General features: G+C 45.3%; 1 protein-coding gene across 1 annotated transcript; it reads left to right on the top strand.

The window, feature by feature from the left end:
• Nucleotides 1–13,686: 13,686 nt before the first annotated feature.
• CWC15 (CWC15 spliceosome associated protein homolog) lies at nucleotides 13,687–26,513 on the top strand (the record flags this gene model as incomplete). Its single annotated transcript, XM_079537319.1, has 6 exons — nucleotides 13,687–13,817; nucleotides 15,763–15,875; nucleotides 17,132–17,220; nucleotides 18,081–18,191; nucleotides 25,544–25,662; nucleotides 26,231–26,513. 6 exons carry the CDS (start codon nucleotides 13,687–13,689, stop codon nucleotides 26,358–26,360), a joined length of 693 nt encoding a protein of 230 aa, XP_079393445.1. The 3' UTR covers nucleotides 26,361–26,513.
• Between the last annotated feature and the right edge of the window lie 248 nt (nucleotides 26,514–26,761).

Here is a 26,761-nt window from a genome sequence, read left to right as displayed (position 1 = left end):
TGACAAATTTTGGAGAAAGGACAAGAAAAGAGGCTCTAGAAAATGATGTTGACCTGGAGGAAGAGAAGGAGATTGAGCAAAAATTAGTTGATGAGATACTAAGGAAAGCTTAAGAAGGGAAATGGATAGAAATAGATGTGAAGAAACCCAGAGGGGAGAATGGGAGGGGTTAAATGAACAGATGGGAGAGAGCTGAGGAAAGCTGTTTTCTGTGAAAAGAAAATGAGGAGAACAACATGAAGATGGGGAGACAGAAAGGAGGCTTTCATCCATCTTCATTGACCTCCTCTTCCTGAGAGTCTCAAGCACAAAGACCAAACAATCCTGAAAAACATGGCAGTATTCAGCCCTGTAACAACAGGAGGCCGCTGGCTTGTCTGCCCACTTTCCCACACTGTGCCTCCAGCCCGGTCTCTCTGTTCACATGGTTGACACTGAGTTTGCTGCAAATAACTCCTTTCTCCTCTCATGCCTGACCCTGCTAGCCTAGACTTCCCAAACATACTTGACTCCAAGTATTTCTCCAGGGCAGATCTCTTGTCTCCAGCTATGAGCTCTGGGTGGGCTGCCAGACTGCATGTGACTGTCCCATTCTATTGGGAACAAAAAGGAAGAAGAAAGTGATTCAGTGGAGACACCACTGTCAAAGATTTGGCTCAGAGCACGGCAGTCCCAGCAGACACGCCACTGCATGTCAGAGAGCACATCTGCCTCTTCCTTGTCTCATGGGGATGGAGTTTCTTGCTAAAATTAACTCAAAAGCGTGGCCTGGGAAAGGAGCCCAGTGCTGAGCTAGGGAGAAAAGAAAATCTGAAACAGTTTCTGTGTTAAAATGAAGAGATCCAAGGACGGGAGGAAGAGGGGTGGAAAGAAGATGATCATCTATTTGGGGAAGCAAGGCACTGTTGCAATTTTGATTCCCACCTTAAACCAGGTCTTTGTGCCACTCTCTGCTGCCTGCTTGTTAGATGCTCACGCAGACATCTTCACACCTTCCCCGTGGCATCCCTCACGCTGGTCAGCATCACCAACAGTGCTGCTTCACTGCCCTCCTCTTGCCATGATTCTCACAGCACAGGGAGCACCAGCGAGAGTAATGGCCTCAAGCTGCACCAAGGGAGGTGCAGGTTGGATATCAGGAAATATTTCTTCTCAAAAGAGTGTGAGGCAGTAGCACAGGCTGCCCATGGAGGTGGTGCAGTCAAGAACTATGGAGCTATGACAGAGGAACATGGGCAGTGGGCATGGTGGGGGTGGGCTGATGGCTGGACTAGGTGATCTTAAAGGTCTTTTCCAACCTTCCATGATTCTATGAAAGACCACCAGACATCTCAAGGTCAGGGTGTCAGGGATGCAGACTTGCACGTATAACAAATAAAAGTGATAAAATCCTGAGTCCACATCCTTCAGCACTTCGTCGTTAGTCTTCAGACTCAAGAAATCTCTGTTAATTGAAGGAACTAGAAAATAAGACAAGAGGAGTGACTGAGAAATTTGAGATTGTTTAGTTTGGAGAAAAGTAGGCCAACCTCCTTACTTGCTCCTTCCAATTGCATGGAAGGAGGCTGCAGTAAGGTGGGTATTGGTCTCTTTTTTCAGTTGAGAAGTGACAGTGATGCAAGGAAATAGCCTCAAGTAGCAGCAAAGAAGGTTTAGAGTGGATATTGGGAAGAATTTATTCATAAATAGGGTGGTCAAACATTGGAATGGGCTGCCCGTGCTGGAGTCGCCATCCCTGGAGGTATTTGAGAGCTATGTAGATGTGATGCTAAATGATGTGGTTTTGTGGTGGGACTCAGTAGGTCACGCTGATGGCTGGACTTGGCGATCTTGAAGGTCTTTTCCAACCTGGATAATTCTATGGATCTGGACAAACTCCAGGCTGTTAGAGACTAGCACAACAAATCTCCAGTGTTTGACAGCCCAAGTCCTAGAGGAGAGAAGGCTGTGGGGTGACCTCACTGCAGACTTTCAGTACCTAAAGGCAGCCTATAAGCAGGAGGGGAATCAACAAGGTAGATAATAGCAAGACTAGGGGAAATGGTTTTAAGTTGAAGGAAGGAAGACTTAGGTTGGATGTCAGGGGGAAGTTCTTTACTATGAGAGTGGTGAGGTGCTGGAACAGCTGCCCAGAGAGGTTGTGGATGCTCTGACCCTGGAGGTGTTCAAGGCCAGGTTGGATGGGGCCCTGAGCAGCCTGGTCTGGTATTAAATGGGGAGGTTGGCAGCCCTACTTGCAGCAGCGGGGTTGGAGTTTGATGATCCTTGAGGTCCTTTCCAACCCAAGCCATTCTATGATTCTATGATAAGTTGGATAGATTTAGATTTCGAAAGTACATGGCAACATTTTTAATAGCGTGAATTTTAACTACAGAAATGAGTTATTTAAAGATGTGCCGAAAGCTCAACAATACAATTTTTTAAACCAAGATTAAAAGAGATGATAGTTTGTGTGACAGTCAGTTTGCACAGCCACAGCAGTTCTTTCACATCTTAAATTTGTTTGGGACAAGAAAGTCACTCGAATGCTGTTCTTCTAGGTGCTACTACTTACTTTTCCTCATTGCCAGCATTCGATCTTTTCACAAGCGCGGTGTGGCTCAGCCAGTGCTGAGGCTGTGCTGTGTGGAAGCCAGGTGTGAGACGGCTCCTTACAGGCTGCGCTGGCAGAAAACCCACGGGTGGGACCACAATGAGAGGCACAGGCTTGTTGCACTTGCATCATCTCTGAAGAGTGAATGAGAAAGCCATGATCTTTCAGAAAGCTAAACTTGCTGGGGGGGCCCAGCTGTAATCAGGAGGCAGACAGCAGCCGCACCCAGGGCTGATTGTCTCCAGCAATATTTGGGCACTGAGGAGTGGGAGGAGGAGCGAGGAGGCTTTTCTCCATGTCTCGTTGCTGTAATGCACCTCGAGGCTGCTGCAGGCATATGTTAACATCACATTTTCCGCACTGTACTTCTGGCTGTGCTACTCTTGGGCAGCACTGCCTTGGGATGGATTCAGACACGAAGAGCAGAGCCACCATTCCTGGGATCGTGTCACTGCCCTGAGCACAGGCGGAGCTTCAGCCATCTGTGTGTGCACGGCAGCATGTGTGCAGTGGGGATCTTCCTCTAGAAAACAAAGGCAGCAATGCTTCTGGGCACAATAACTGACCACAGTGAGGAAGGAAATTCTAGTCTTAAATTAGTGCTTTAAATAAATGAGTGGCTGTTTGAGAACACAGGTTAAAATAGAAATGCAAAACTCCAGGTCTCTAGAGAGCAAACCTGGCAGAGCTGTGATTTTAATTTATCACAGAATCACAGAATCACAGAATTGTAGGGGTTGGAAGGGACCTCCAGAGATCATCGAGTCCAACCCCCCAAAAAAATCTTAAAAGAAGAAAAGGATTTTGCAGCCTCTGTTCTGGGATCTGCTACAGAACTGTTACTGATTATTTACACTGCCTGTTTTGACTTTCTTTGGAGGTGTATTAACATGTTTGTGGCTGTGTACACTTGTCATGCTTTGCAAAGGGCATGAAAACTTTGCTTGTCCTCATCTTGTGCAGCCATGAATCCTTTCCTTAATGCAGGCAGTCTGTGCAAGCCTGTTCCTACTCTCTTAACTTCAGCATCAGCCGCCAGGAGGCCAAGGTTTTAGTCCTTCCTCCTTCAGTAGGCAAGCAGGAGTTGGGGCCAACCCTCCTTCTCCACTCTAGTGCTCCAGTCACGGTCGTGCTGCTCTGAGCAATTTCTCGTGCTGTTGGGCTGTGCATGAAGCCTCCTGTTCATATCATTAAAGTACTTAAGTTCTCTGTTAAATGTGCAGTAAGGACATACTCATGGCTCAGCAGGGACCACTGCAGTCCCATTAAGCATCAGCCTCTGTACCATGACATGATGCTCTCCAGGTCCTCTGTGCAGCACCCTGGAGGACAGAAGCCCTGTATGCACACCTGATCCTCTGCACCCAGCAGTGCAGCACCACTGCATGGGACATCACTGAGCCATCCTCGAGCATGGCAGGACAGAGTTGCTAAGTGCATGCTAATGCAGCAATGAGTGAGAGCAGTAAGATCAAGGTGCTTCGTGTGAGCTTTTGCATGTGAGCTGCAGCACAGAAGTGAGATGGGCTGCTTGTACTGTGCTCATTTCAGGCAGTGGGCCAGGGAGAGCAGGAAAGGGAGGAGAATGCTAAGCTCAGTTTCAGTTGCTACTACTCAGCAGCGGTGACACGGAAGCAGGCAGCATCTCGCCAAGGAGAGGCAAACGTGCAGAATGCCTGCACAACGCCCTGCTGGGGTACCTCCAGCTCCCACAGCACTGTGCTCAGCTGTGGCTGGGGCAGCTGGCCACTGCAAACCCTGAGCCAACCATCCATACAAGGCTCAGTGTCAAGTCTAGCTCAGATAGATGTTGCAGTTCTTATGGTAAAAATACAAATGGAAGCACCCTCATGAGCACATCCCCGCAGCACTATGCCCAGGCCTGGAGCCCCCAGCACAGGAAAGATGTGGAGCTGTTGGATCGGGTCCAGAGGGCCATGAAGATGCTCAGAGAGCTGGAGTACAGAAGACAGGCTAAGGCAGCTGGGCTTGTTCAGCACAGAGAAGAGACACCAAGGAGACCTCATTGTGGTGTGACAGTACCTAAAGGAGCCTGCAGGCAAGATGGGGAGGGACCCATCATCAGGGAGTACAGGGATAGAACAATGTGAAATGGCTTTAAATCAAATGGGGTAGATTTGGGTTATACATTAGAAAGATTTTTTTTTGCAGTGGTGGTGGTTATATGCTGGCACAGGCTGCCCAGAGAAGCTGTGGGTGAGCCATCCCTGGCAGTGCTCAGGGCCAGGCAGGATGGAGCTGTGGTCAGCGTGGTCCAGTGGAAGGGGTCCTTGCTCGTGGCAGGAGGGCTGGGACTGGATGATCACTACGGTCCCTTTCAATCCAAACCATTTTAGAATTTGGTGATTCAGTGATTCTGTTATTCTATAAAAGCTCTCTGGGCTTCGTAACACAGGAAATCAAACCACACCCTGCTGTTTTATGGGATATTGTACCTACAGGTCTCAGAGAAAAAGCCTTTGGTGCTTTATCCACCTTTTTATAAAGAAGGAACAGCGCAGGACCTGGGGAGCGGGGGTTAACTTTTGCAAGGTTCCCAAGCTAGTTGCTGTGCTGGGAGGAAATACAAGTTTCTTTTTCTTCTGCTTATTGCAGGCCTCCATAAGCAAAGGCTCCCCAGAGGTCTCAGACCTGAAATAATGTGAATTGGAACAAAGAAAAAAGGAAGAATCAACCTGGCATCTCTTCACTTCTACATCAAGAGTGCATTGTTTTCCAAGCTGTTGTTCTTTGTTTTCACTTGACTCCGAGTGAACTGATTTCTGCCCACACCCAAAAGGAACAATGCGGGTGTTTGAGACTGCTCCTGACTCTGCATTGCCTCCAGAACAAACACGTTGCAGAGTGCAGGGTCAGTAGCTAAAGGTGGGCTGTTGCAGGTTAAGAGGGATTGCTGTTGGTTTACAGCAGCTGGGATCCTCTTAGTTATTAAATTGTCATAAATTAATATGGCATCTTTGGAGGACATGGGAACTGACCCTATGGATTACCTTGTTTTCAGTGAGCTTGAGGGCTGCACTACTGAAATGCTGCTGGAAAAGAAACTCAGCCAGGTTTTAAATGGGTCAGGATGATGCATGGCTGTTTGCTCTTCTTATAAACTCTTCCTCGCATTCCTGGTTCAGAGACTCACTATAAACTAGGAGAGTCCATGCTTTCATGCTGGCTGCTCGGTTCCTTGCAGCCCCATTTACAAAAAATACTTAGCTGCACCTTGAATCTTCCAGTAACAGAAATTTTAAATCCAGAAGAGTCTCATCCAACTGAACTTGTCTGGTCTGGAGAAGAGGAGGCTCCATGCAGCTCCCTGAGAAGGGGAGGCAGACAGAGGTGCTGGACTCTGCTGCTGGGAACTGGTGGCAGGACAGGAATGGCACAGAGCTGAGCCAGGGGAGGGTCAGATTGGACATTAGGAAACATTTTGTACCATAAGGATGGTCAAACACTGGGACAGGTGGCTGATGCCCCATGCATCCCTTCTCCATTCTGCCTGATAAGCTGCTTGTGGGGTGTTTCACTGGTATTCTTTGTTCCATATCTACACAAACAGTGAAAAAACCCCAAGAGAGTCCACAGCAGTGTGTGGGCAGCAGGCCCTTGCCTCCTGGATGGGCGACACAATGCTCATTTGGGTGTCTGGGCATCCAGATACTGAAAGTCCTCCCAGACAAGCAGGGACTGAGTCATTGTCAGCCAGCTGAGAAAAGGATAAAATTAGCTTAGTCCTTAGCAGAGCTGTTTGGCTAGTAATTCACACAGTGAGGTATTTTTGCCTAACGCTGGATGCAGCTATCGAGAGAGGTATCGCCCAGCAGCTCATCTGCATATAAATATCACAGGGCTAAAATTAATTGCTTTATCCGAGCTCAAAGAAATTATTTGATTCTGCAGAAACAAGAATTTCCCCACAGGAACGAGCGTGTGCCCAAGATAGAGAGCAGCAGAGCTGTGTGCTCTTCAGTGCCACCCATGCCCCCAGCACCCTCCTCCCTCCCTTGCTGAGTGCCTTTGGGCTGACATCACCTTGTGGGTGGGGAACTGCTCCAGCACAGCCCCACGGGCAGCAGCTCCCCCAGCCCTCCTGCCCCACTGTGGGCTCTTCTCCATGGGCTGCAGCTCTAGCCTGGACTGCTCCTGCAGGGGTATCCATGGGCTGTGCCTCCTCAAGGCCTCATCCACTGCTGCACAGTGGGCTCCTTTATGGCTGCACATGGAGACATGCTTCATGTGGTGCCCTGTGGGCTGCAGGGGGATGGCATGCTCCTCTGTGGGCCTCTCCTGAAAGCTTAGGAAGGGCCTAGTTCACGTTCTTGCCCGTGCCTTTTCTTGCAGGGAATTCTTGCTGACTCCTGGATTTTTCTCTGTTGAGAATCATTATAAAGTCTCTTCCTCATTGCAAAGCCATTGTCAGATCACACTTACTTCAAGAAGCAAAGACAGATAGTAGTACAGGGGCTGTGATTGAGCACAGAGGCAAACAGCCAAAGAATCAGTGGGGTGGGAGGCAGATGGGAGGAGTCTGAGAGCTGGGATGATTCTGTAAGCACACAGAAAAGCAGCAGCACAAGGGTTTCATAGCAGTACAAGAGTTTTATGGCCCCACAGCAGCACAGAGGGCATGATGGTGAGCAAGCCCTTGGAGATGCCTTCATCGGAAAACAGTGCCATGCTGCCTCACCAGCTGAATCACAGCCCAGCCAGACCTCTGTTCTTTTCCCAATCAAGGAAACAGAGACTTCCCACCAACTTCTTTTAAGGCTGCTGTTTGGATGCTGAGCATTCCTACGCTGGGCTGCCACTGCTGACAATTCCCTGCAACATCACCAGGGCAGTGGGAGGCTCAGTCCTTGAAAGAACACATGTCCCAAGGAAGGAACTGTGCTGTGGCCATGCAAGCCACGTCCTGAATGGCAAGACACAGGTTCTTACAGGAAGGGTGGCAAGGGGAAAATTCCAGCTCAGACATTTCCATTTGGGCACAAATCTCTGCTCAGGTCGAGGACATGCTGGTGTACTGCTCACAGTCCCACATGGCTTTAAAAGCACAGATCACATGCAGTGTTGCTGTACCTGAGGGTGGGCAGAAGGTGATCTCAGAGCCTACAGTGCAAGAGCCAAGGATTCAGAGAAGGAAGTTCCCTTGTTTAAGTTCCCACCCTGAAAAAAAAAAGAAAAAAAAAAAAACAAACAGTGGAAAGCAACAATTAAATCTACAAGTAATGTTAAAAATGGAAGAAATGAGGAAGAGATGGCAAAAAGTACACATAAGAAGCTTTAAAGAACAAAAATATGACACAGGAAAGAGGGGAATATATTCCTGCTTTGGCAAGACAAAGAGGGGCTTTTTGAAATCCATTAGAAACGCAGGAAATCTTCATAATGTCAAAGGCCAAGAAGCAGATGAGAAAAATATTAATAAGTCTCCAAACAGGCACAAGGTTTATGCAAACGTTTTTGTTCTCTTTTAGGAAGTGATGCATTCTGCAGTCCTTTGGTAATCTCACAGAAGGACCAACATTTAAGATCAATACATATTTGCAAAAGTCCCAGCATCCTGGAGCACTGAGATAACCAGAGAATATTGGTCTCTTGGTATGAACCTTTAAAATGTCTCCGGATACAGGAAAGCTGCAGAGAACAGAAGCCCACAGATTCTGGGGAGCTGCTGTTCTTCAGCAGGAGTTTGAGTTTGGCCATAAAGAGGCCCTGTAAATGTAACAAATGGAGAATTCATGACATGTTTGATTGGTGGTGTCATTATGATTGCAAAACAGGCACTTTGCTGTAGGAGCTGCACCCCTTGGTGTGTGTGTCAGCGCCCAGAGGAAGTAACGTGGTGGTCTCTGTATTCTGCATTTGCACTGGTGATCTACAAATAAATACAACATTGCAGTAAAAACATGAACAGGTACCATCAAGAATTTGGGATGGTGACTAAGAGACCATGGCAGTGATACCACAAGGGTGGTTTTTTTTTCAAGCCAGATGCATTTAACACAAGTAAAGATGTCAATTCATCTAGGATCAAAGACTACATGACTTTTTTTAACCAGGAAAGCAACAGCCCTGGAAAGAATTTAAGAACCAGCAAGACTTGCATCTGCACTGGAGTGCCCAGAGCAGTGGTGTGGGGAAGAAAGCCAGTCTGATTCTTGGGTATATAAACAGCTGCATAGAAAGCTGGGGGGGAAAGGGATCTTAGATCTCCAGCTCACCTCATTGGGGTTGATGTTGAAAGAGTTCTCATACTTCTGATGATGATAAGTTAGAAGGAGAGGAAGAAAGAGCAAATAACTGGTGGGAAGAAGGAAAGGACTAGAAGTGGCCAGTCTGCTTACCTCATGCAAAGGTAGTTACAGGACTAGCTTACAAAGTGTAAATACCTGGTGGGAAAATGGACTTTTCACATTGTGCACAGCAGATACCCAAGGTTGAGAAGAAAGACAAATGATCTGAAATTAAAAGTAAACAAACAGCCATTTTGAACTGTGAGGATAATTAATCACTTCAGGAAATCGTTAAGGGAAGCAGTGAATTTTCCTGCTTTTCATGTTACCCGTGCAATTCAGAATCTCTCCCTAAGAGTTGCCACGGCCAAATTGCTCAGCAGAGGAATAGCCAAGGGTGTGTCCGTGGGGAAATAATTGGTGCAAAGAGGTACAAGGCTCAGGAAGACAGCAGCCTTTGGTCATGAACTGGTCTGATCAGAGCAAGCATAGGAAGGTAAAAGACCTGGGATTTTGTCATTGCTTTTTTTTTTTTTTTTTTTTTTTTAACCTTATCTGATGGTTCACAATCATGAAAACAGGGCCTGGAATGCAGAAATTCCCACTTACAGACAAGTGGCTATACCACTGAATTTTATTGGTGTTGCCTTCTCCATACATGCTCTCACAAATGAATCTTTCATTCTTTCCAAGAGAAGCTATGAGAGAGCTCTCCCAAGGCTCCATCCCTCTCTCCGTGCAGTGAAACCCCAAGGCAGGGCCGTGCTGCCCAACAATTCAGAAAGGCCCATGCTCCTCATCCCAGGAGACCACGAGAAGGCAGAGGGGCTGCCAAGAGAGGACCTTCACCAGTGCAGAAAAAGAAGAAAGCCATGCCAGGTTGCTCAGGACCTGCTCTGGGCGTCCCTGCTTGAGCAGGAGTTGGACCAGATGGGCCCAGATGTCCCTGTCAACCACAGCCATTCTATGATTCTGTAAACATACAGAGTTTGGGCCAGTCTTGAACATGTTTTGGGGTTAGTTCAGATCTAAGAAGCTTAGCATCCTGCTCACGCTGAAGCCCAACAGAAATGAGATATATTCCCCAGTTCAGTGAGCAGGAAGCTTTCATTAATGATTTAATGATTATCAATAAAAAAATTAATTAATTATTAGAGACCTTTAAGATCAAAAGTTGTGGACCTGTGAAGGTTCAGTTCCACTGTAGCAAGACTGAGGTGGGATTTTTATGGAGTCCAGACTCAGGCACCTCAACTCCTCCAGAATCTCTTCTTCAGCACCCACATCTTCTAAGGAAGACTCTGTCCACAGAATGTGCCCATAGCTGTTTTTACCTCACATCTATACTCACAAACTGGGAGGAAACACCTCAGGGTTGCAGGGAACAATTCTGGCCAAAGACACCACAGCTTTCCTTTATTCAAAGATCAGAGCAGTCAAATTAGTGTAAGAGCTACTTCTGATTTAAGGCTCAAAGGTAGATATTAATGCATATACAAATAACACCCACCATCAGAGGTGGATGCGCTGATTCAGCTTGGAAAGCTGGGCTCCATCAGAAGAGGGGTGGCAGGCAGGGACAGGGAGGTGATTGTCCCTCTCTACTCTGCCCTTGTGAGGCCCCATCTGCAGTACTGGGTCCAGCTCTGGGGCCCCCAGTACAAGAAAGACAGGGAGCTGTTGGAGAGGGTCCAGAGGAGGGCTATAAAGATGATCAGGGGGCTGGAGCACCTCCCCTATGAAGACAGGCTGAGGGAGCTGGGCTTGTTCAGCCTGGAGTAAAGAAGGCTGCAGGGTGACCTCATTGAAGCCTTTCAGTACCTAAAGGGAGCCTAAAATAGGAGGGGAGACAACTCTTTGAAAGGGTAGATGACAGCAGGACAAGGGGAAGTGGTTTTAAGTTGAGGGAGGGAAGATTTAGGTTGGATGTCAGGGGGAAGTTCTTTACTAAAACAGTGGTGAGGTGCTGGAACAGCTGCCCAGAGAGGCTGTGGATGCCCCATCCCTCGAGGTGCTCAAGGCCAGGTTGGGCCCTAGGCAGCTTGGACTAGTATTAAATGGGGAGGTTGGTAGCCCTGCTTGTGGCTGGGGAGTTAGAGATTCATGATCCTTGAGTTCCTTTCAACCCTGGTCATTCTGTGATCCTGTGATTTCAGGTTGCTGTGATTCATAGTCTGCAGCCTGACACTGATAAATTCCTCACAGGAATTCAAGGAGGTGACACTATTTCTCAGTACAGCAGGGCCCACTTCTTCCAAGGGCTTTCTCTGAAGGCTCCAAAGGGTGTGCTCTGCCATTAGGTGCTGGGGCTCCTTGTGTAGTAGCATCTTTGGAGACCTCTCGTGGGCTCTTTTCAAAGTCGCATGCTGTGTGAGGGGCTGCCCAGGAAAAATTTTCCTTTGGAGATGCATCAAAGTTTGACATCACCGAAGTCTGATAAGCTGAAAGCAACAGCAAACACAAGAGAGAGACTGCATTTGAACTCTGGGTGATGTGCTCTCACACGATGGCTTTTTTACAGACAGCAATGAACATACCCCAAGTTAAGGGCATCAGCTGTGGGGAGCTGCTAGCTGGGAGACAGGCCCAGGTGATGCTGCTGACACAAGGACTGGAGGGCCCTGCTCCTCCCTCCAGCTCGTGGCCTGGACTCGTTCCTGTCCCTCAGTTCTCAGACTCATTTGTGACAGAGGCCCTGACAGCGGCTTGTCTACACGGGGGAGGTGGCTGGAGCTCCAGAAAGGGTGAGAAAGGCGCGAGGGGATCGGCCAGGCACAGCCTAGATGGTCAAAGCTTGAGGACAGCGGGGCAAGGAGCAGCTCGCACCGCAAGCCCAGGCCGCGCGGCAGGGGAGGCGGAAGAAAGCCGCCATCGCTACTCAGGCAGCAACAGCGCCTACTTCCGCCTCGGTAGCGAACATGGCGGACGCGCTTCCGCAGAGACGTAAGAAGTCCTTCCGGTCTCCATCTCTATGGTAGGTTCTCCTTCCGCCGCTCTGCTCTATGGTTGCCGCGCAGGGCCTTGTGGGTAGTGGGCGGGATGATGGCGGTGGCGTAGGGCCTGGCTGCTCAGCGGGAGGAGATCCTGAGGTCAGAGGCGGGGGTTGAGGGGACTGAATCGGGGGTTCTGGGCGTGGGGAGGTGGTGGGCGGCCCGGTGGGACCGGAAGGGAGGTTGAGGCGGTGGGGCGGCCTGGCTGGGCTGGGCGTGTGCCGATAGACGCGTCTCGGCCGGCCCGGCGTTGTGCGGCACTGCAGGGGCTGCTCCAGTGCTGCGCCGCCGGAACCTCAACGGAGCGAACGGGCCCGAGTGGCGTCAGGCGGAGTGCGGGTCCCTTACGGCCCAGATGAATGGATGAGCCCAGAAAGATGCTGCAGGGGCAGTTTCCGTGGGATTTGGTAATGCTACATGGGTGTACGCAGTCGGGCCGGGGCTTGAACTCGGAGATCCTTTCCGTTACCTATAAATAACACAGATTAGTCCTGGGGTCACGTCTTTCTCTGGTCGTGGCTCTGTACCAAAGCCAACAAAGCCTGCCGAGCTCCGGTTCACCTGCACAGAGTCACTACAAGTGTCTGCAGTTGGGGGCAGTGAGTGCGGGCTCGTGCTGGCTGTCTCTCTTCATGGAATCATTGAATGGATTGGAAGGGGCCTCAGAGCCCATCCACATCCAAATCCTGCCATGGGCTGGCTGCCCCTCACCAGCTGAGGCTGCCCAGTGCCCATCTAGCCTGGCCTTGAGCACTTCCAGGGATGCGACATCACAGCTCTCTGGGCAGCTGGGCCTCATCACCTTCTGAGTGTCTCTTGCTTTTAAGTCCTTAGGCTGTGCTTATGGAGGTGCGTGTGCTGGTGAGGCAGAAATTTGTGTAGTTTCATTTAACAGACTGAAGGTGGCACTGATGGATCATCCAGGATTTTTGTTCGTCTGGTTGGTTTTATTGTTTTGGTTTTTTGGTGGGTTGTTTTTGCCTTGGTGGAATGCCCTAAACTTTTGGCTCTATGGTTTGGGCCTGCAGGGCCTCTAGCTGCTGTCTGCAGTGCTGAACACAGTGTGTGCTGACAGCTGTTGTGTAGCTGAAACTGAGCTGAGCCCCTTTTAGTCCTCTGCCATACCTGCACTTCTTGGCATCAGTTATTTCATTATTAGATCCTGTTGGTGCTGCATGAATTTCTGTAGTTTCTGTAAGAGAGTTGGTGAACTTCTGTGTTTGTCTGAGGAAGGTGTTTTGTTAATTGCACTTAATTCACATAAACACTTCAGAAGGTTTGCTGGCCAGCTGGAGCTCTGCTGCGTTACCAGTGTTGGTGCTGTGCCTGTAATGGAGAAATGAACCAGGCCAGGACAAGGACTGAAGTTTAGAATGTGTGACTATTGTCACTGTTCAGTTATCAGCACCAGCACGATACAGTCCACATTGGCTGGCATTTGTGGTGATAATGCTAAGATATGCATAATTGAGAGATCATTTCCAATATGCTCTCATTTTTGGCTGTGTTTTTTCCAGATGGGAAAGAGTTATACTTCTACCAAGACTTAAGGATACGAGACTGGCTCCTGGCGTTTTATCCGCTTTTATAAACAGGACCTCACATTCTTATTGTAGTCCCTACCATCTTTCAGACATGTTGGAAAAGACTTCATTTTTAGAACATCTGAGTAGAAGCTGCCAATTAAAAAAGCTCCTTAAGCTTTAAGGCTTGTGTGCCAAATGATAGTTTGTATTGTGTAGTGGAATTTGCTGTTGCTGCAACAGTTCCAGGAGCATCGTAGCTTCTGGTGAATGTCTTTCACTTAAAGTTACAGTAATGACTGTTTTTTGCCCTTCACTCTGTAGTTACTAAAATGACGACAGCGGCAAGGCCAACATTTGAGCCTGCAAGAGGAGGAAGAGGAAAAGGTGAAGGAGACTTAAGTCAGCTGTCCAAGCAGTATTCCAGCAGAGACCTTCCCTCTCATACTAAAATCAAATATAGGTAAGTATTGTTATTGTCTGCTTGCAGCAAAGCAGGCTGGGGATGTTTCACTGATCTATTTCTTTTTGATGTCACCAACACTCTAAATTTTTTTTCACCTTAGATATTCGTTTGCTTGACATTCAGCAGACACAGATATTGTGCAGCGGTGCTGAAACTGCACATCTCAAAAGCAGGCTTAGGAAACTGAATGGCTTGCAGCTGATTTGGAAGGTTTAATTTTAGTGGTGTGGATAAGTGCCTGTGGAAGTGAATCATGAGGAGGTGATGTGCAGAGATAAAGCATTTCAGGTAGTGGGGTGAAAAGGGTTGGGAGCATACAGAGACAGCTGAGCTGATAAGGTGCCGTTACTTGCTGAACAAGATGGGATAAGAGGTATTAAGTTGAAAATGATGTGATTTTCCATCTTTTAAGACATATGCTGGCAAAGAACTGCTGGAAAAGAGCACTAAGAAGAGGCAGGGCAACATGAAACAGCACTTGGACATTAGTAGGTGTTGGAAGAGCTGATGTTAAACACTGGAAGAGGTTCTAGAAGAGTCATTTGCTTCAATTGGTGTGAAAAATAATGGGATTTTATATGATTATTAGCCTGTGTTTGGAATGCTTAATAATTTGTTTATATTCTTTTAAGATAGCATGAAATCTGTAGTCAATGTGCCACTTGGATTTAACTGAATTGTATCAGCCTAAAAATAGTGTGGTTTTTTTTCTAGCTTAAACTGTTGCTTGGGTTTTACTTTCTTAATGCAGATGTTCACCCTTTCACTGCTTCCCTCCTGCCCATTTGAATAACTTTGAAGGTGACGTGGATATGGGAGTGGGAATGTTTGGAGAATACCAAAAGCAGGAGCACAAAACGTGCTGTTAAGGGAAAAATGGCTGGTGGTTTGTCTCTTTAAATAGAGCAGGAGTGTGGAACACCAGTCTTGTTCTGAAAGGAGTGTGTGGGGAGAAATACATACAGGAATATGCAATGTGTGTGGTAACAGATCCCTGTGAGTCTGTGTGTGTGTGTGTGTGTGTGTGTGTGTGTGTGTGAGGGGGCATTAAGTGTCTTAAGTTCATTCTGGTAAATATCTGATACAAAGTTGTCTTTGCTAATTTGCCAGGACTGCATCACTGCAGGAAAGATTTGGTATTTCAGTCCCACTCTCCCATGCCTCATTGGCACAGGGCCTGGGGGATTTTTGCAGCCACGTCAGGGATTCTGAATTCAAGTTTTTAATTATAAAAGCAAATGAAATGCTTCAGCATAAAGGCAGCTTGTGCACGCTGTGTATTTATAATGACTGGAGCCTGGGTTTCTTCCAGGCACTCTTATTTCCAAACCTGAGTTCACAGTAAGGTGAAAGGAATTGCTGCTTGTTTTTATTCATCAGTTCTTCTCAAGTCTTCCAGAGAAGTTCAGCATGTTCTAGGTGGAACTTAGTGTGACTTGAATATAAGTAGTCTGTTGATTTTTGCCTGTGTGTATTATATAAAAGAGGGGAAAAGATGCATTTGCAATGTATTTCACTAAAGCTAGTGTTGTGCTCATTCCCTTCATATTCCCTCTGTATTTCCTTTTTTTTTTCTTTTTTTCTTTTTTTCCCCTGCAGTGGTACATTGTCTCTTCTGTTTTATGGGGAGAAAAGATTAGAGAACAGCAGGCTCTAATTTTGGTCTTGCAAGCCTGGGAGATTTGTTTGCAACAGCAATGTGAGATGATAAAATGGCAAAGAGTAAACCAGAGTGTTGGTAGGTGTCAGGTTGGACACTGAATTTGTGCTGCAGAGAACTTGTGTGTGTAACGCAGACAGAGAAAGAAGCATGTGTGCACGTGGTACCCAGCTGTGTGCAGAGAGTAGAAACGTTCACCACTGGATTTATTGGCCTCGTTTGATAAATTGCTCTTAGTTCCTGGTTGTCATCTTCAGCCTTTTCCCCTCGTTGCTGTTTCAGACAGGCCACTCAGGATGCTCCCGAAGAGGTGCGTAACCGTGACTTCAGAAGGGAGCTAGAGGAGAGAGAGCGGGTTGCTGCGAGGGAAAAGAACAGAGACAGACCAACCAGAGGTAAAGCCCAACCCCTAACAACCAGATCTCAGTACCTTCACATGACGCTGCTCTCACACAAAGTTCCATGTTGTAAGTTTCTGAGTTAGACACTGTTAGAGAGCACAGTGAGGGATATTGGCCTGACTTTTCCGAGCTGTGGACCTGCAAGGGAGTGCTCACTGGCTTCGTGCTAGCAAAAATCCTAGGCCAGCCAGTAGGGAAGCATCAAGCAGGCCAGCTGATACAGAATGGCTGTCATGAATTGGCAGCAAGTATGTACAGTTAACAGAGAGCTTTTTTTTTTTGTGCTTGGACAAACAAGACAGGAAGGAAAAGGGGAATGACTCATCTTCAACTGTTAGAGCAGCAGAGAAGTAATAAATTGCTTTTTAAAGTATCTGATTCAGTTCATGTACTGTGAAGTGAGAATTAAAACAAAAATCAAAGTTGTTTGTTATTTGTTTGAGAAATATTCATTTTTTTAATACAAAGCTTGACCAAATTTAGGTACTTTAGTACCTAAATTCTGAAGTGTACAGAATCACAGAATCACAGAATGGCCTGGGTTGAAAAGGACCACAATGATCAATTAGTTCCAACCCCCTGCTATGTTCAGAGTCACCAACCAGCAGACCAGGCTGCCCAGAGCCACATCCAGCCTGGCCTTGAACGCCTGCAGGGATGGGGCATCCACAGCCTCCTTGGGCAGCCTGTTCCAGTGTGTCACCACCCTCTGTGTGGAAAACCTTCTTCCTAATATCTAACCTAAACCTCCCCTGTCACAGTTTACAACCATGTTGAGGGACATGGTTTAGTGGGAGCTATTGGGAATAGGTGAACGGTTGGACTGGATGATCTCTTAGGTCTTTTCCAGCCTTGGTGATTCTATGATTCTATGATTTCCCCTTGTCCTACCACCATCCACCCTCACAAACAGCCATTCCCCCTCCTGTTTATACGCTCCCTTTAAGTACTGCAAGGCCACACTGAGGTCTCCCTGCAGCCTTCTCTTCTCCAAGCTAAACAAGCGCAGTTCCAGGCTAAAAGATAAGGTTGGGGATGTTAGTGCTTTGTTTGAGGATGCCTGCATGGGAGGAATTGGCATAGGTGTCAGTGCTGAGCGGTGAGGAGAAACTAAGCATAAGCTTGTATTTCTTGCTCTAATGCAAGACAGCTTGTTAATGATTTTTTTTATCAATTTCTGACTTTAGATGCTGTTAAATTAATTAATTAAAAACAGCACAAAGCCATTTTCACTTATTTTAATCTTATAGAACATACAACATCATCTTCTGTGTCTAAGAAGCCTCGGCTGGACCAGATTCCTGCAGCAAACCTCGATGCAGATGACCCTCTAACTGATGTATGCATTCTTCTCTGTCGTCTTCCTTTCATTGTCCTGTTTTGGCGTTTTGCCACTGATAGAACATGAGCTTCTAGATATTTAAGAATATATATATAAATTGAGAGTTGTAACTGAGAACTGGTTTGGGGATACTCTACATCCAGTTCCTCTATTCTGATGGAAGTCCATAGTAGTTTTACACTGCAATCAGTGGTCTTTTTAGAAGGGGGGAAGGATGCTGTGACTACTAGCATACAAGAAGTGGGGAATTGAAGGTACTGCTTAAATTATTGGTGTTTTTTTAGCCTCTGTCTAAGTACTGGGTCAGTCAGAATTCCCCAAAGGTAAAGCAGTTGAGATATGCTGATTGTCTGCATGAATAAGGAGTTCTTGGCTCCTTTTCTTGTGTTGATCTGTTGGAGTTGTTCAGGTACTGACAGCATGCTGATGTTTGTTTTGTTTCTAACAGTGCTATATTTGGTCCCAGCAATACTGGATGAGGTATTTAGGCATACAATTATAATGACTTGTGTTTCAGTGATTTAGAGTGCCAGCTCTCTGGGATCTGTCAGGAACATGGCATTTGAATGATTAAAAGATAAGAACTGCAGTCATCTAAAAACACAAACACTTATATTTTTCTCTTTATGGTGTAAGAGCAAACGAACCATCTGTATTATATTTGCTGCTCTTACGAGCACCAGTCCCAGCTTCAGAAGTCAGCCTTAGCTCAATGCACCTGAACTGTGTGGGGAACTTCTCATAGTTCTTTTTTCTCAAACAAGAGAGACATCTCTGCAGTCAGTGTTCAGAATGAAAAGCTGTGTCTATGAATTTCATGTAATAAACTGTTTCTTCTCTGCTTTTGTTGCTGATAGGAGGATGATGAGGATGATGACCTGGAAGACAGTGATGATGATGACACTGCAGCTCTTCTGGCTGAACTGGAAAAAATAAAGAAGGAGCGAGCTGAGGAGCAGGCTCGGAAGGTAACATCTCACTCATTCCCATTAAGGAGCATCTGGTTGTTTTTGCAAACGTGCTTAGTAAAACTGTTGTGCCTTAAATTCTGAGCACAGGTGAGAACTGGTAAAGTGAGTGCCAAGCTCAGAGTACTGGGTTTTTGAGGTACTGGCACAGTACCTCAAAACAAGCTTCTCGGGTCAATCTGATGGCTTTGTTCTTATGTCTAATGTATCAGAAATACTTTCTTTAGCAGACATGTTTATGGGTGTTTTGCTAAAATGTTTTATTTACTTTCCAAATGCTTTGTAGAGGCATTTGAGTTAAGTTAATCTTGCTTTTGACATACAAGTCTTTCTCTGAAGACTGGTGTCATATCAAACTGTAATTGTACTGGTGACCTACCCATGGCATCATCCAGTGGAACATTTCCTTTGTTAATCAGCTTTTTTGAAGCAAGAAATGAGGTTCTTATAAAAGAATTAAAAATACCAGCATATTCTTTGATGCTTTTGATCTTCTTACATTACTGCTGTGTTGCCTTGGCAAGGAATGCCAATTGAAACTATAAAACTGGAACTGTTTTGATATGATTATACACAGGTGACTGTATTTTGAAAATATATCCACAAAAATGAAATGAATTAATTTCCATAGCATAATAGACAACCTTGTAGTTTAACTGCTAGTGTGGTTTTTCAGGAATGCTCTCCACTAGAGACAACTGGCAGTAAACTGGGCATGGTGTACAGCAGGAAGTAGGAACAATTAGGAAAGAATAGTGTTTTAGCTGCTGTAGGCACAAGTGGCCACTCTTGAACCTAGAGAGTTCTAGGCCAGGTTGGATGGGGCCCTGGGCAGCTGGTCTGGTATTAAATGTGGAAGTTGGTGGCCCTGCCTGTGGCAGGGGGGTTGGAGCTTCATGGTCCTTGAGGTCCCTTCCAACTCTGTGATCCTGTGTAAGGAAGTCTGCAGTGGTAAAACACTTCAGAAGGTTAAAATGTGTACCGTGCTCCTTCAGTATAGAAGCTTTCCTGAGAAGTCTTTTGATTCTTGAAAGTAAATCACATTGTGCAGAAACAAGCGCCTTTCTCTATTGGCCTGTAAAAATCGGGAGTGTTACACCTACAAAACTCTGAACTTGTCACTAGAGGGTGCTAAAAGCTCTGAATTCTTTAGTTTGGCACTCGTTCTGTTTTGCTGTGGTTTGACTGGTGTTGCTCTTTGCTTTCCTGGCTGTTCCCCACCCACCAGAGGTAGGGCTTGTTACAGCGCCCAGGGCTACATGCAAACTCCATACACACAATGGCTCCCCTATTTCATCTGCAAAGTGACCATTAGCCATTTGTAGTAGTGCATATTATTGCTCTGGTCGTTTTTTCATTGAGTGACAGTTAATTAAAATTAACCTTAAAGATTACCTCATGAGAGATGATGTCTTGTTGAATAGTGGGCACTGTGCTGTAGTTGGAGTTGTATTTTCCTGGGGTTCTTTGGAGTGTAGAGAACAGTGATGAAAAGCAAAGACCAAAGCAGAATGCAGCATTGGAGTCTTCAGTAGTAAGGCTCTCCTGAGAGGAGGTCTGATATTTATGCTGGCTTTAGGGGTGTGATCTCTAGATTATGCTGTTACCCCCGTCCTTAGCATAAGGCATTACTGACAAAAAGCTTTGTGACCAATTTGTGTAAATCTTTTTCCCCATGATGTATGTGGATTTCACATTACTGTGTCTTGCAAACTGTGATTTAAGCCTAATTTAGTAGGTAACTTTATGTTTGTTATCTGGTTGACTTCAGGATAACATCTCATGTAAACTCTTATTTGTAGCTGCTGTTAATCCTAATCCACTTGGAAAAAAAAATGCTTTATCTACTGAAGCAGTAGTCCTTAGTAGGCAGCTTGGGTAAAGCAGTGGCAAGGCCAAAGGGAAAGAGCAGAGTGAGTTCTTCTTCACATTCTGTACCTTGTTCTCCAATCTGTGCTGTTCTATGGGCAGATGAGTTTTGCCTGTGAGTGTTCTTGGAACAGGACAGAACGGGTTGAGTATAGTACTGTATCCCAAATTTGTGCTGTATGTTATTTTTTTCCCTGATAATTACCCTAAAATGCTAGTGCAGTTATTTCTGAGACTTCGTTTAAGGTAAATGACTTATTTTAGTGAACTCCTTTTGCTCATTGCTTTGGTGTCTCCTACTTAAGGACCCACGGAAGAAGGGCTGTTTATTCCAAAACACATTTCTGCTCAGGCAGCTAAAACTGGAAGCCAGAGGCGTGCTGTCTTTCACTTTGTCGTGTTCTCTGGTTGATTCTCTCCTGTGGTAGTACCAGTTTTCCTTGGAAACCTCTAAACCTAGTTTTGGTAAATGCTAGTATTAAGAGATTCTTTCTTCATGGCATAAACAGAAATACCATTGTGAAGGAAGGCGTTTGTCATCCAAATAAGAGACTACTCAAAACCTGCTCATTTCTCAAATTCCTTTGCATTCTTTAGAAACGTAAAATAATCATGACAAATTAAAAAGCTGACTGAGAATGGCATTTGTTCTGGCTTTCTTCCTGCCCTCTGTCTCTTCAACCCCTCTGGTTGTTCCCAGTGGAGATGGAGCCGACCAGAACACTTCAGTTCTGGGAGCTGTTTCTGTGGAATAGTTCTGCGCTTGTCTGGAACTGCCCAGCGTGAGGACTGCTGTGTGTGCTGACCATCCATGGTAGGGTCTGCTGGGAATATTCCAAATTCAGCATTACAGCAGTCTTAATTTTCAGTTCTCGAGTGTTTCCTTAAAAGGTAAATTGAAATAATTAGAAACAAACTCAAACCATTGAGCAGCTGAACACATGTGTACTGCTCCAGCAGAGCTGTTTCAGCTTCCGATCCTTCTATGCTTATCTGAGAACAGACTGAAAGTTTTGGCTTTGTTTTCTTGCAATTTTATTTCACAAAGTGCTGTTTTATAAGTAAATGTCCCACTTTACTGATGGCTGAAACAGACCTTTGCTCTGTTCTGTGTTTTAGCCACATCCTCAACTTCTTCCATCTAAAACATGAAATGAATTCCTATGCATGAACTCTTTCACTTAAATTAAAAGTGTATAATTAAAACTAAAGTATAAGGTAATGATTAAGAAGGATTTCAGTGAAGAGGCCAAGGAGATGATCAGGTGTATTTCTTCATTAAGTGTTTGTGAGATGTGCTAGCAATCCTCATCCTTGTCAAGAAGTAATGGTAATGGCCCATCTTTTGTGGGAAGGATGGCATCAACTCTGCATAAAGACACCACAGTTACAAGTGCTTTGTATGTTTATTTTGTGGAATTTCAGTCCATTATTTGAGTAGAGTTAGTGACTTACATAGGATTATATTACTGGCATGGATTAAGTCTTTTATTAGGTATTATTAGATCTTATTCCCCACTGCTAAAGGCAGTGCTGTTGTTTGTTGGTCAAAAATGAGCATTGAAATAACATTGTGTTGTGTGAGTTTTAGCCTTCAGTGCAGTACAGATATTTTGGGCTTTTTTGCAGCAGTTCAGAGTCTGCAGAAACTGAGCAAGGTAACTCATGGTAATACAGTGGAATCATTTCAGCACTTTCCTTTGCTCTGCACTTAGGATTGGAACAGTGCTAAAAAAAAAATAAAAACTGTGGAAACAATATTGTTTTTCTTTATTTTGTGGTCAGAAACAAATATGCCATGGGACTGTTATTCTTGCAGCAAGATAAGGAATAATTTAGGTTTAGATTTAGTTTGGATATTGCGGGGAAGTTCTTTACCAGGACAGTGGTGAGGTGCTGGAACAGCTGCCCAGAGAGGTTGTGGATGCCCCATCCCTGGAGGTGTTCAAGGCCAGGTTGGATGGAGCCCTGGGCAGCCTGGCTTGGTATTAAATGGGGAGATTGGTGGCCCTGCATGCGGCAGGGGGTTGGAGCTTCAATGATCCTTGCGGTCTCTTCCAACCCAAGCCGTTCTATGGTTCTGTGAATAACTGTTCAGTTAAGGTTAATGTAGTTCTGTCTGCTTTTTCACTAACTGATGTTGCATAGCAAGTTCAGCTGCAATGGATGCTTGCTGTGACGTCCCATCCATGTGGCATCATCTCCATCTGCTTCCTTGGCTTGTGGGACTCCCTCTGCCTGCTGACCCCTCACGCTGTAATGTTCCTGTTCTGTTGCCTTTACCACCTGCACAGTGGCAGCAGAGGAAGGAGTTACTTCCCAACAGCAAGGCTGATTTCTGGTTCATCCCTGCACGTGGTTGGTACAACACACTGCTATTGCAAAGCACAATGCAATGGAAATGCAGACAAAGGTGTCATTTTAAAAAAGGATGATCTGAATAGGGATGCACTGTTTGCTCCCTTAGGCCTTTCTTCTGTTGTAGGCTTGCTGCATCCATAGCGTTTTAGCTTAATATGCCTTTGTTCCAGCACATAAAAGAACAGTGCTGGCTTTGGAGCACCCTGAGCCTGTTTTACCAGCAGCTGTGCTTTATCTGCCCCAGAGGTGTGAAGCTCAGACAGCTGGGAAGGTTCTGTCTGCTCTGTTCCATTTGATACAGCCCCTGCTGTACCACTGGGAGCATCCCAGCTTTCAGTAGAGGAGTGGGCAGTGCATGATTTATGTGGAAAATTCTGAAATGTAATGAAAACCTTTTTTGGCTGGAGGTGAGGAATTCTACAGCTCTGGCCAGAGTGCATAAATCAGTTTAAGTGCAAATGTCAACTTTACACCACTGTGAGTTATACCTTGTATTTCCTCTGTGTCATGTCTCTAGGATACAAGCTTTAATAAATAACCCATTTCTTAATTCTTGCATACCTTCTTTGGGAGGTTTTGCTGAAGGCAAATAATAGAGAACTCCTGAAGGCTAATCTTCAGAGTTAGCCTGCTGTCTAATGCAGCAGCTCTGTTGAGATGTCATCCAGCCTTGTGATGAGTGAGCTAGCAGGAGTGCTGGGACGTCTTTGTTAAGTGACTGAACCTGACGATGTCTTACTCAACACCTCTCTGTTCCCTGTGTGCTTCCAGACTCCAGTCTGTTGGCCTTTAATCACAAAGATAAGTCAGTGTGGTTTGTTACTGCTTCTGGTTGTGCTGCCTCTGCAGGTCAAAAGGAAGCTGGGGTCTGTGTGTGAGCAGAGCTGGGAGGCAGCCAGTGGTGGCACCAAGTGCCATGGGGCTCTGCAGCATCGCTGTCAGCAGATGTGGAAATGGATCTTTGAAAATAAGATCTGTAGATGTTTTCAGTTGCTGCCATCGCTATAGAAGAGCCAAATTGGGATGCACGTACAGGTTGTTTCTGCAAGCTTCCGTTCCACTGCGATGGAGATGCAGTCAGCGCAGCGGCAGAGCCTGGAGCACAGTGAGCTCCTGGTGTGTGAAACTCATGGGGAGCAGCACAGCTCCCTTAGAACCTCATTGTACTGTACTGCTCCCTGCTGAGCTGTGAGCTTGGGTGCCTGCAGGCACATAGCTGGATGTCGATGTCTTCCTCTGGAGCTGCGTCCTGCCCTTTGACCACTGCTTGCAGCATGGCACTTACAGGTGCTGTGGCATTCTTCAATTTCAATTTTTTTGTCACCACATTTTTACTCTTGAATCTGACAATACTTCTTTCATTATAAGAAAGCAAACTCTGTGATTGATGGAGATGGAAGGATATTATGTGGGTTACGCAAAACAGACAAAGTTATGATGATGCCTAGCATGCTGCTTTAATGTCTGATTATGGAAAAATGAGACATGCAGCTGTGTGACTCTGGGTCAGTAACTCTGGGTCACTGCCAAGGTTCATGTCACAGAAACCTCATGTATCGTGCTCTGTGTGCTGCCTTGAGAAGAGTTTCCCTATGCTTCAGCTCTAAGACAGGCAGCTGCTGTGGCAGCTTGAGGAAAGTTCTTTCTGTAGAAGCATTTGTCAACTGAGAAATACTGAGTTCTTACATTGAATCATATCATAGAATCATAGAATGGCCTGGGTTGAAAAGGACCACGAAGATCAACACATTTCAACCCCCTGCTATGTGGGGATTGCCAACCACCAGACCAGGCTGCCCAGAGCCACATCCAGCCTGGCCTTGAATGCCTCCAGGCATGGGGCATCCACAGCCTCCTTGGGCAGCCTGTTCCAGTGTGTCACCATCCTCTGTATGAAAAGCTTCCTCCTAATATCTAACCTAAACCTCCCCTGTCTCAGTTTAAGACCATAGGAGAGGTGCTCCAGCCCTCTGATCATCTTAGTGGCCCTCCTCTGGACTCTTACTGCAGCCAGTTTCTCATGAGTACTGTCCAGTATGATACTGGACAACACAGGGGAGCATTTGCATGTTAACATCCTGCAGTAGGTTTACCTAATGGCCTTAACAAAGAATCTGATCACCTCTACCTGTAAATCAGTACTGATTTATTTTATTTGTTAATATATTTTAAATCCAGCCATGGATTTTCTGCACTCAGAAAATCACCTTAATTTATTGTCTCCATCTTTTCATTTCTATAATAGATACAAGCAATGCATTGAGCTTCCTGCTGCACTAATGAGTCTTGAGGATATTTTTTTAAACTGGATGCAGAGAAGGGAAACGTGGTCATCCCAATGAGAGAATTCTGCTTTCCTTCTTGTAATCCAAAGAGCAGCCCTTGTGATGCATTTCAAAGGGCACTGAAAAATGTATTGATGTAAAATGAATGTTACACAATCATTTTGAAATCTGTGAGCATGTAAGTCACCAATTTAGTGATACATCTTGAAATGTGGGCAGTGAAATCCAATTTGTGTTGCCAGTAGTGCAGAGCTTGGCTTATGCCTGAGATACACTTCTAACAGTCGATCTTTCTGATCCTTAATGTTGGAACTCTTTAATAGTTTTTATTTATCCACTTAGTTTTCACCTTAAATTTCCTAGTATTCTTTTTAATTGGTCCCTGTGGAACTGGTACTTGTCAAAGCCAAGCAGAGTGCTCAAGGTGATAGCGGAGTTCCATGTTGCTGGAAGGTTCCTTCCACCTACTGAATATTGTATAATGCATCTTCTTTTCTCATGAGGATAGGGAAAATCTTTTAATCTGTATGCAGTTTTTCTTATAATAAATATGTAAATGGTAAATCTAGGATTTGACTGAATGCTTGATGGAACATTCGAAATAAGTAGAGCAGAAAAGAGTACTGCTAGATCAACAGTTTATTAGCAGTGTTAAGCTCTGTAGTGTATCTTCTGTCCTTATTCTGCTCATGTGCAAGTGTCACATGCTCTGAGAAGGCTGAGCTGGGAATTAAAGCTATGAATGTATCTGCAGCTAAATTATGTTTATCTTTCCCTATCAACTAAATTTAAAAAAATGGCCCTGAAATGTAATATCTGTCAATTTCTGGTTCTCAGGAGCAAGAGCAAAAGGCTGAAGAAGAAAGGATTCGGATGGAGAACATCCTGAGTGGGAACCCACTGCTGAACCTCACCGGCCCAGCACAGCCCCAAGCAAACTTCAAAGTGAAGAGGAGGTACAGTGCAGTCTTGCTGTGATATCCATCCCTGATTCTCTCTTGTTGCTCTGAGAGTCTGTTAAATGTCATCATTTCCTTGCTTGAATCTTGCAACAATGTGATGTGAAATGAGAACACTGCATATAGTGGTTTGTCCTGCTCATTTCTCAGACGTAGTTCACATTACTATGAAAAGTAGGAGGACCAGTTTTCCTCAATTTGATGTCATGCTTCCATTTAAAAATACTACTTTTATTTTTAGAGTGACCAGAATTAGTAGATAATGATCTTTTCCTAAAGAGAAATCGGGAGCATTGAAGGCTTTCTCTGCTCTGTTCAAGAGCCTGTTATTTTCTGCAAAGTTAAGGTAACCTTCAGTGCACTGATATTATTGCTTCTAACTCAAGACCATTTAGGAGATGACTCGCTTCAGAAGAACAGATCTTTTCTTTTTGGAGTTTACAATTCTCTCCCAATGACGAAGTGCTTGTAATGCATTGAAATAGGAAAGCCAAACTGTACTTAAATGTTTTTTGTAAATAGCGTCACGTTGATTTACCAAAGTTAAAAACGTCTTTCTTTTCAGGTGGGATGATGATGTTGTCTTCAAGAATTGTGCCAAGGGGATAGATGAAACAAAGAAGGACAAGAGGTTTGTGAATGACACTCTGAGGTCAGAATTTCACAAAAAATTCATGGAGAAATACATCAAGTAGTACAGTTTTATGTGCTGTGGTGCTGACGGATTCGGCAGGTTGTTCCCCCACTCTCCCTCGGAATTCAAGGCTGAATATTTGGTCATAAATTCCAAAATGCTGTATCAAAATTGTCAACAGCTTCATAAATAATAACTGCTGTGTATGGAGTTTTATTCCTTCAGTATGCTTTCCTTTTTGTTTTAATTAAACCAGTTTGTGTTTCATGAGTGTTCTTCTGTTCACAAGAATTTACTTCTACTGTCCTTCTTGTAAATGGTGGCAAAAACTGTTTTGCAGTACACATTGCAGTTGTGTGAAGTGCTTTCCACAACTGCCTGCATTTGTGGCAGTGGTGGTTTGTAATTGTGTGAGTGCTGCTCTTAACAGGGAATTGCCGAATGTGATGAGCAGTGTGAGCA

This window comes from Tetrao urogallus (genome assembly GCF_951394365.1).
Source record: "Tetrao urogallus genome assembly, chromosome: 1".
In the NCBI taxonomy this organism is placed as follows: Eukaryota; Metazoa; Chordata; class Aves; order Galliformes; family Phasianidae; genus Tetrao; species Tetrao urogallus.
This window is presented reverse-complemented; position numbering and strand designations above follow the sequence as displayed.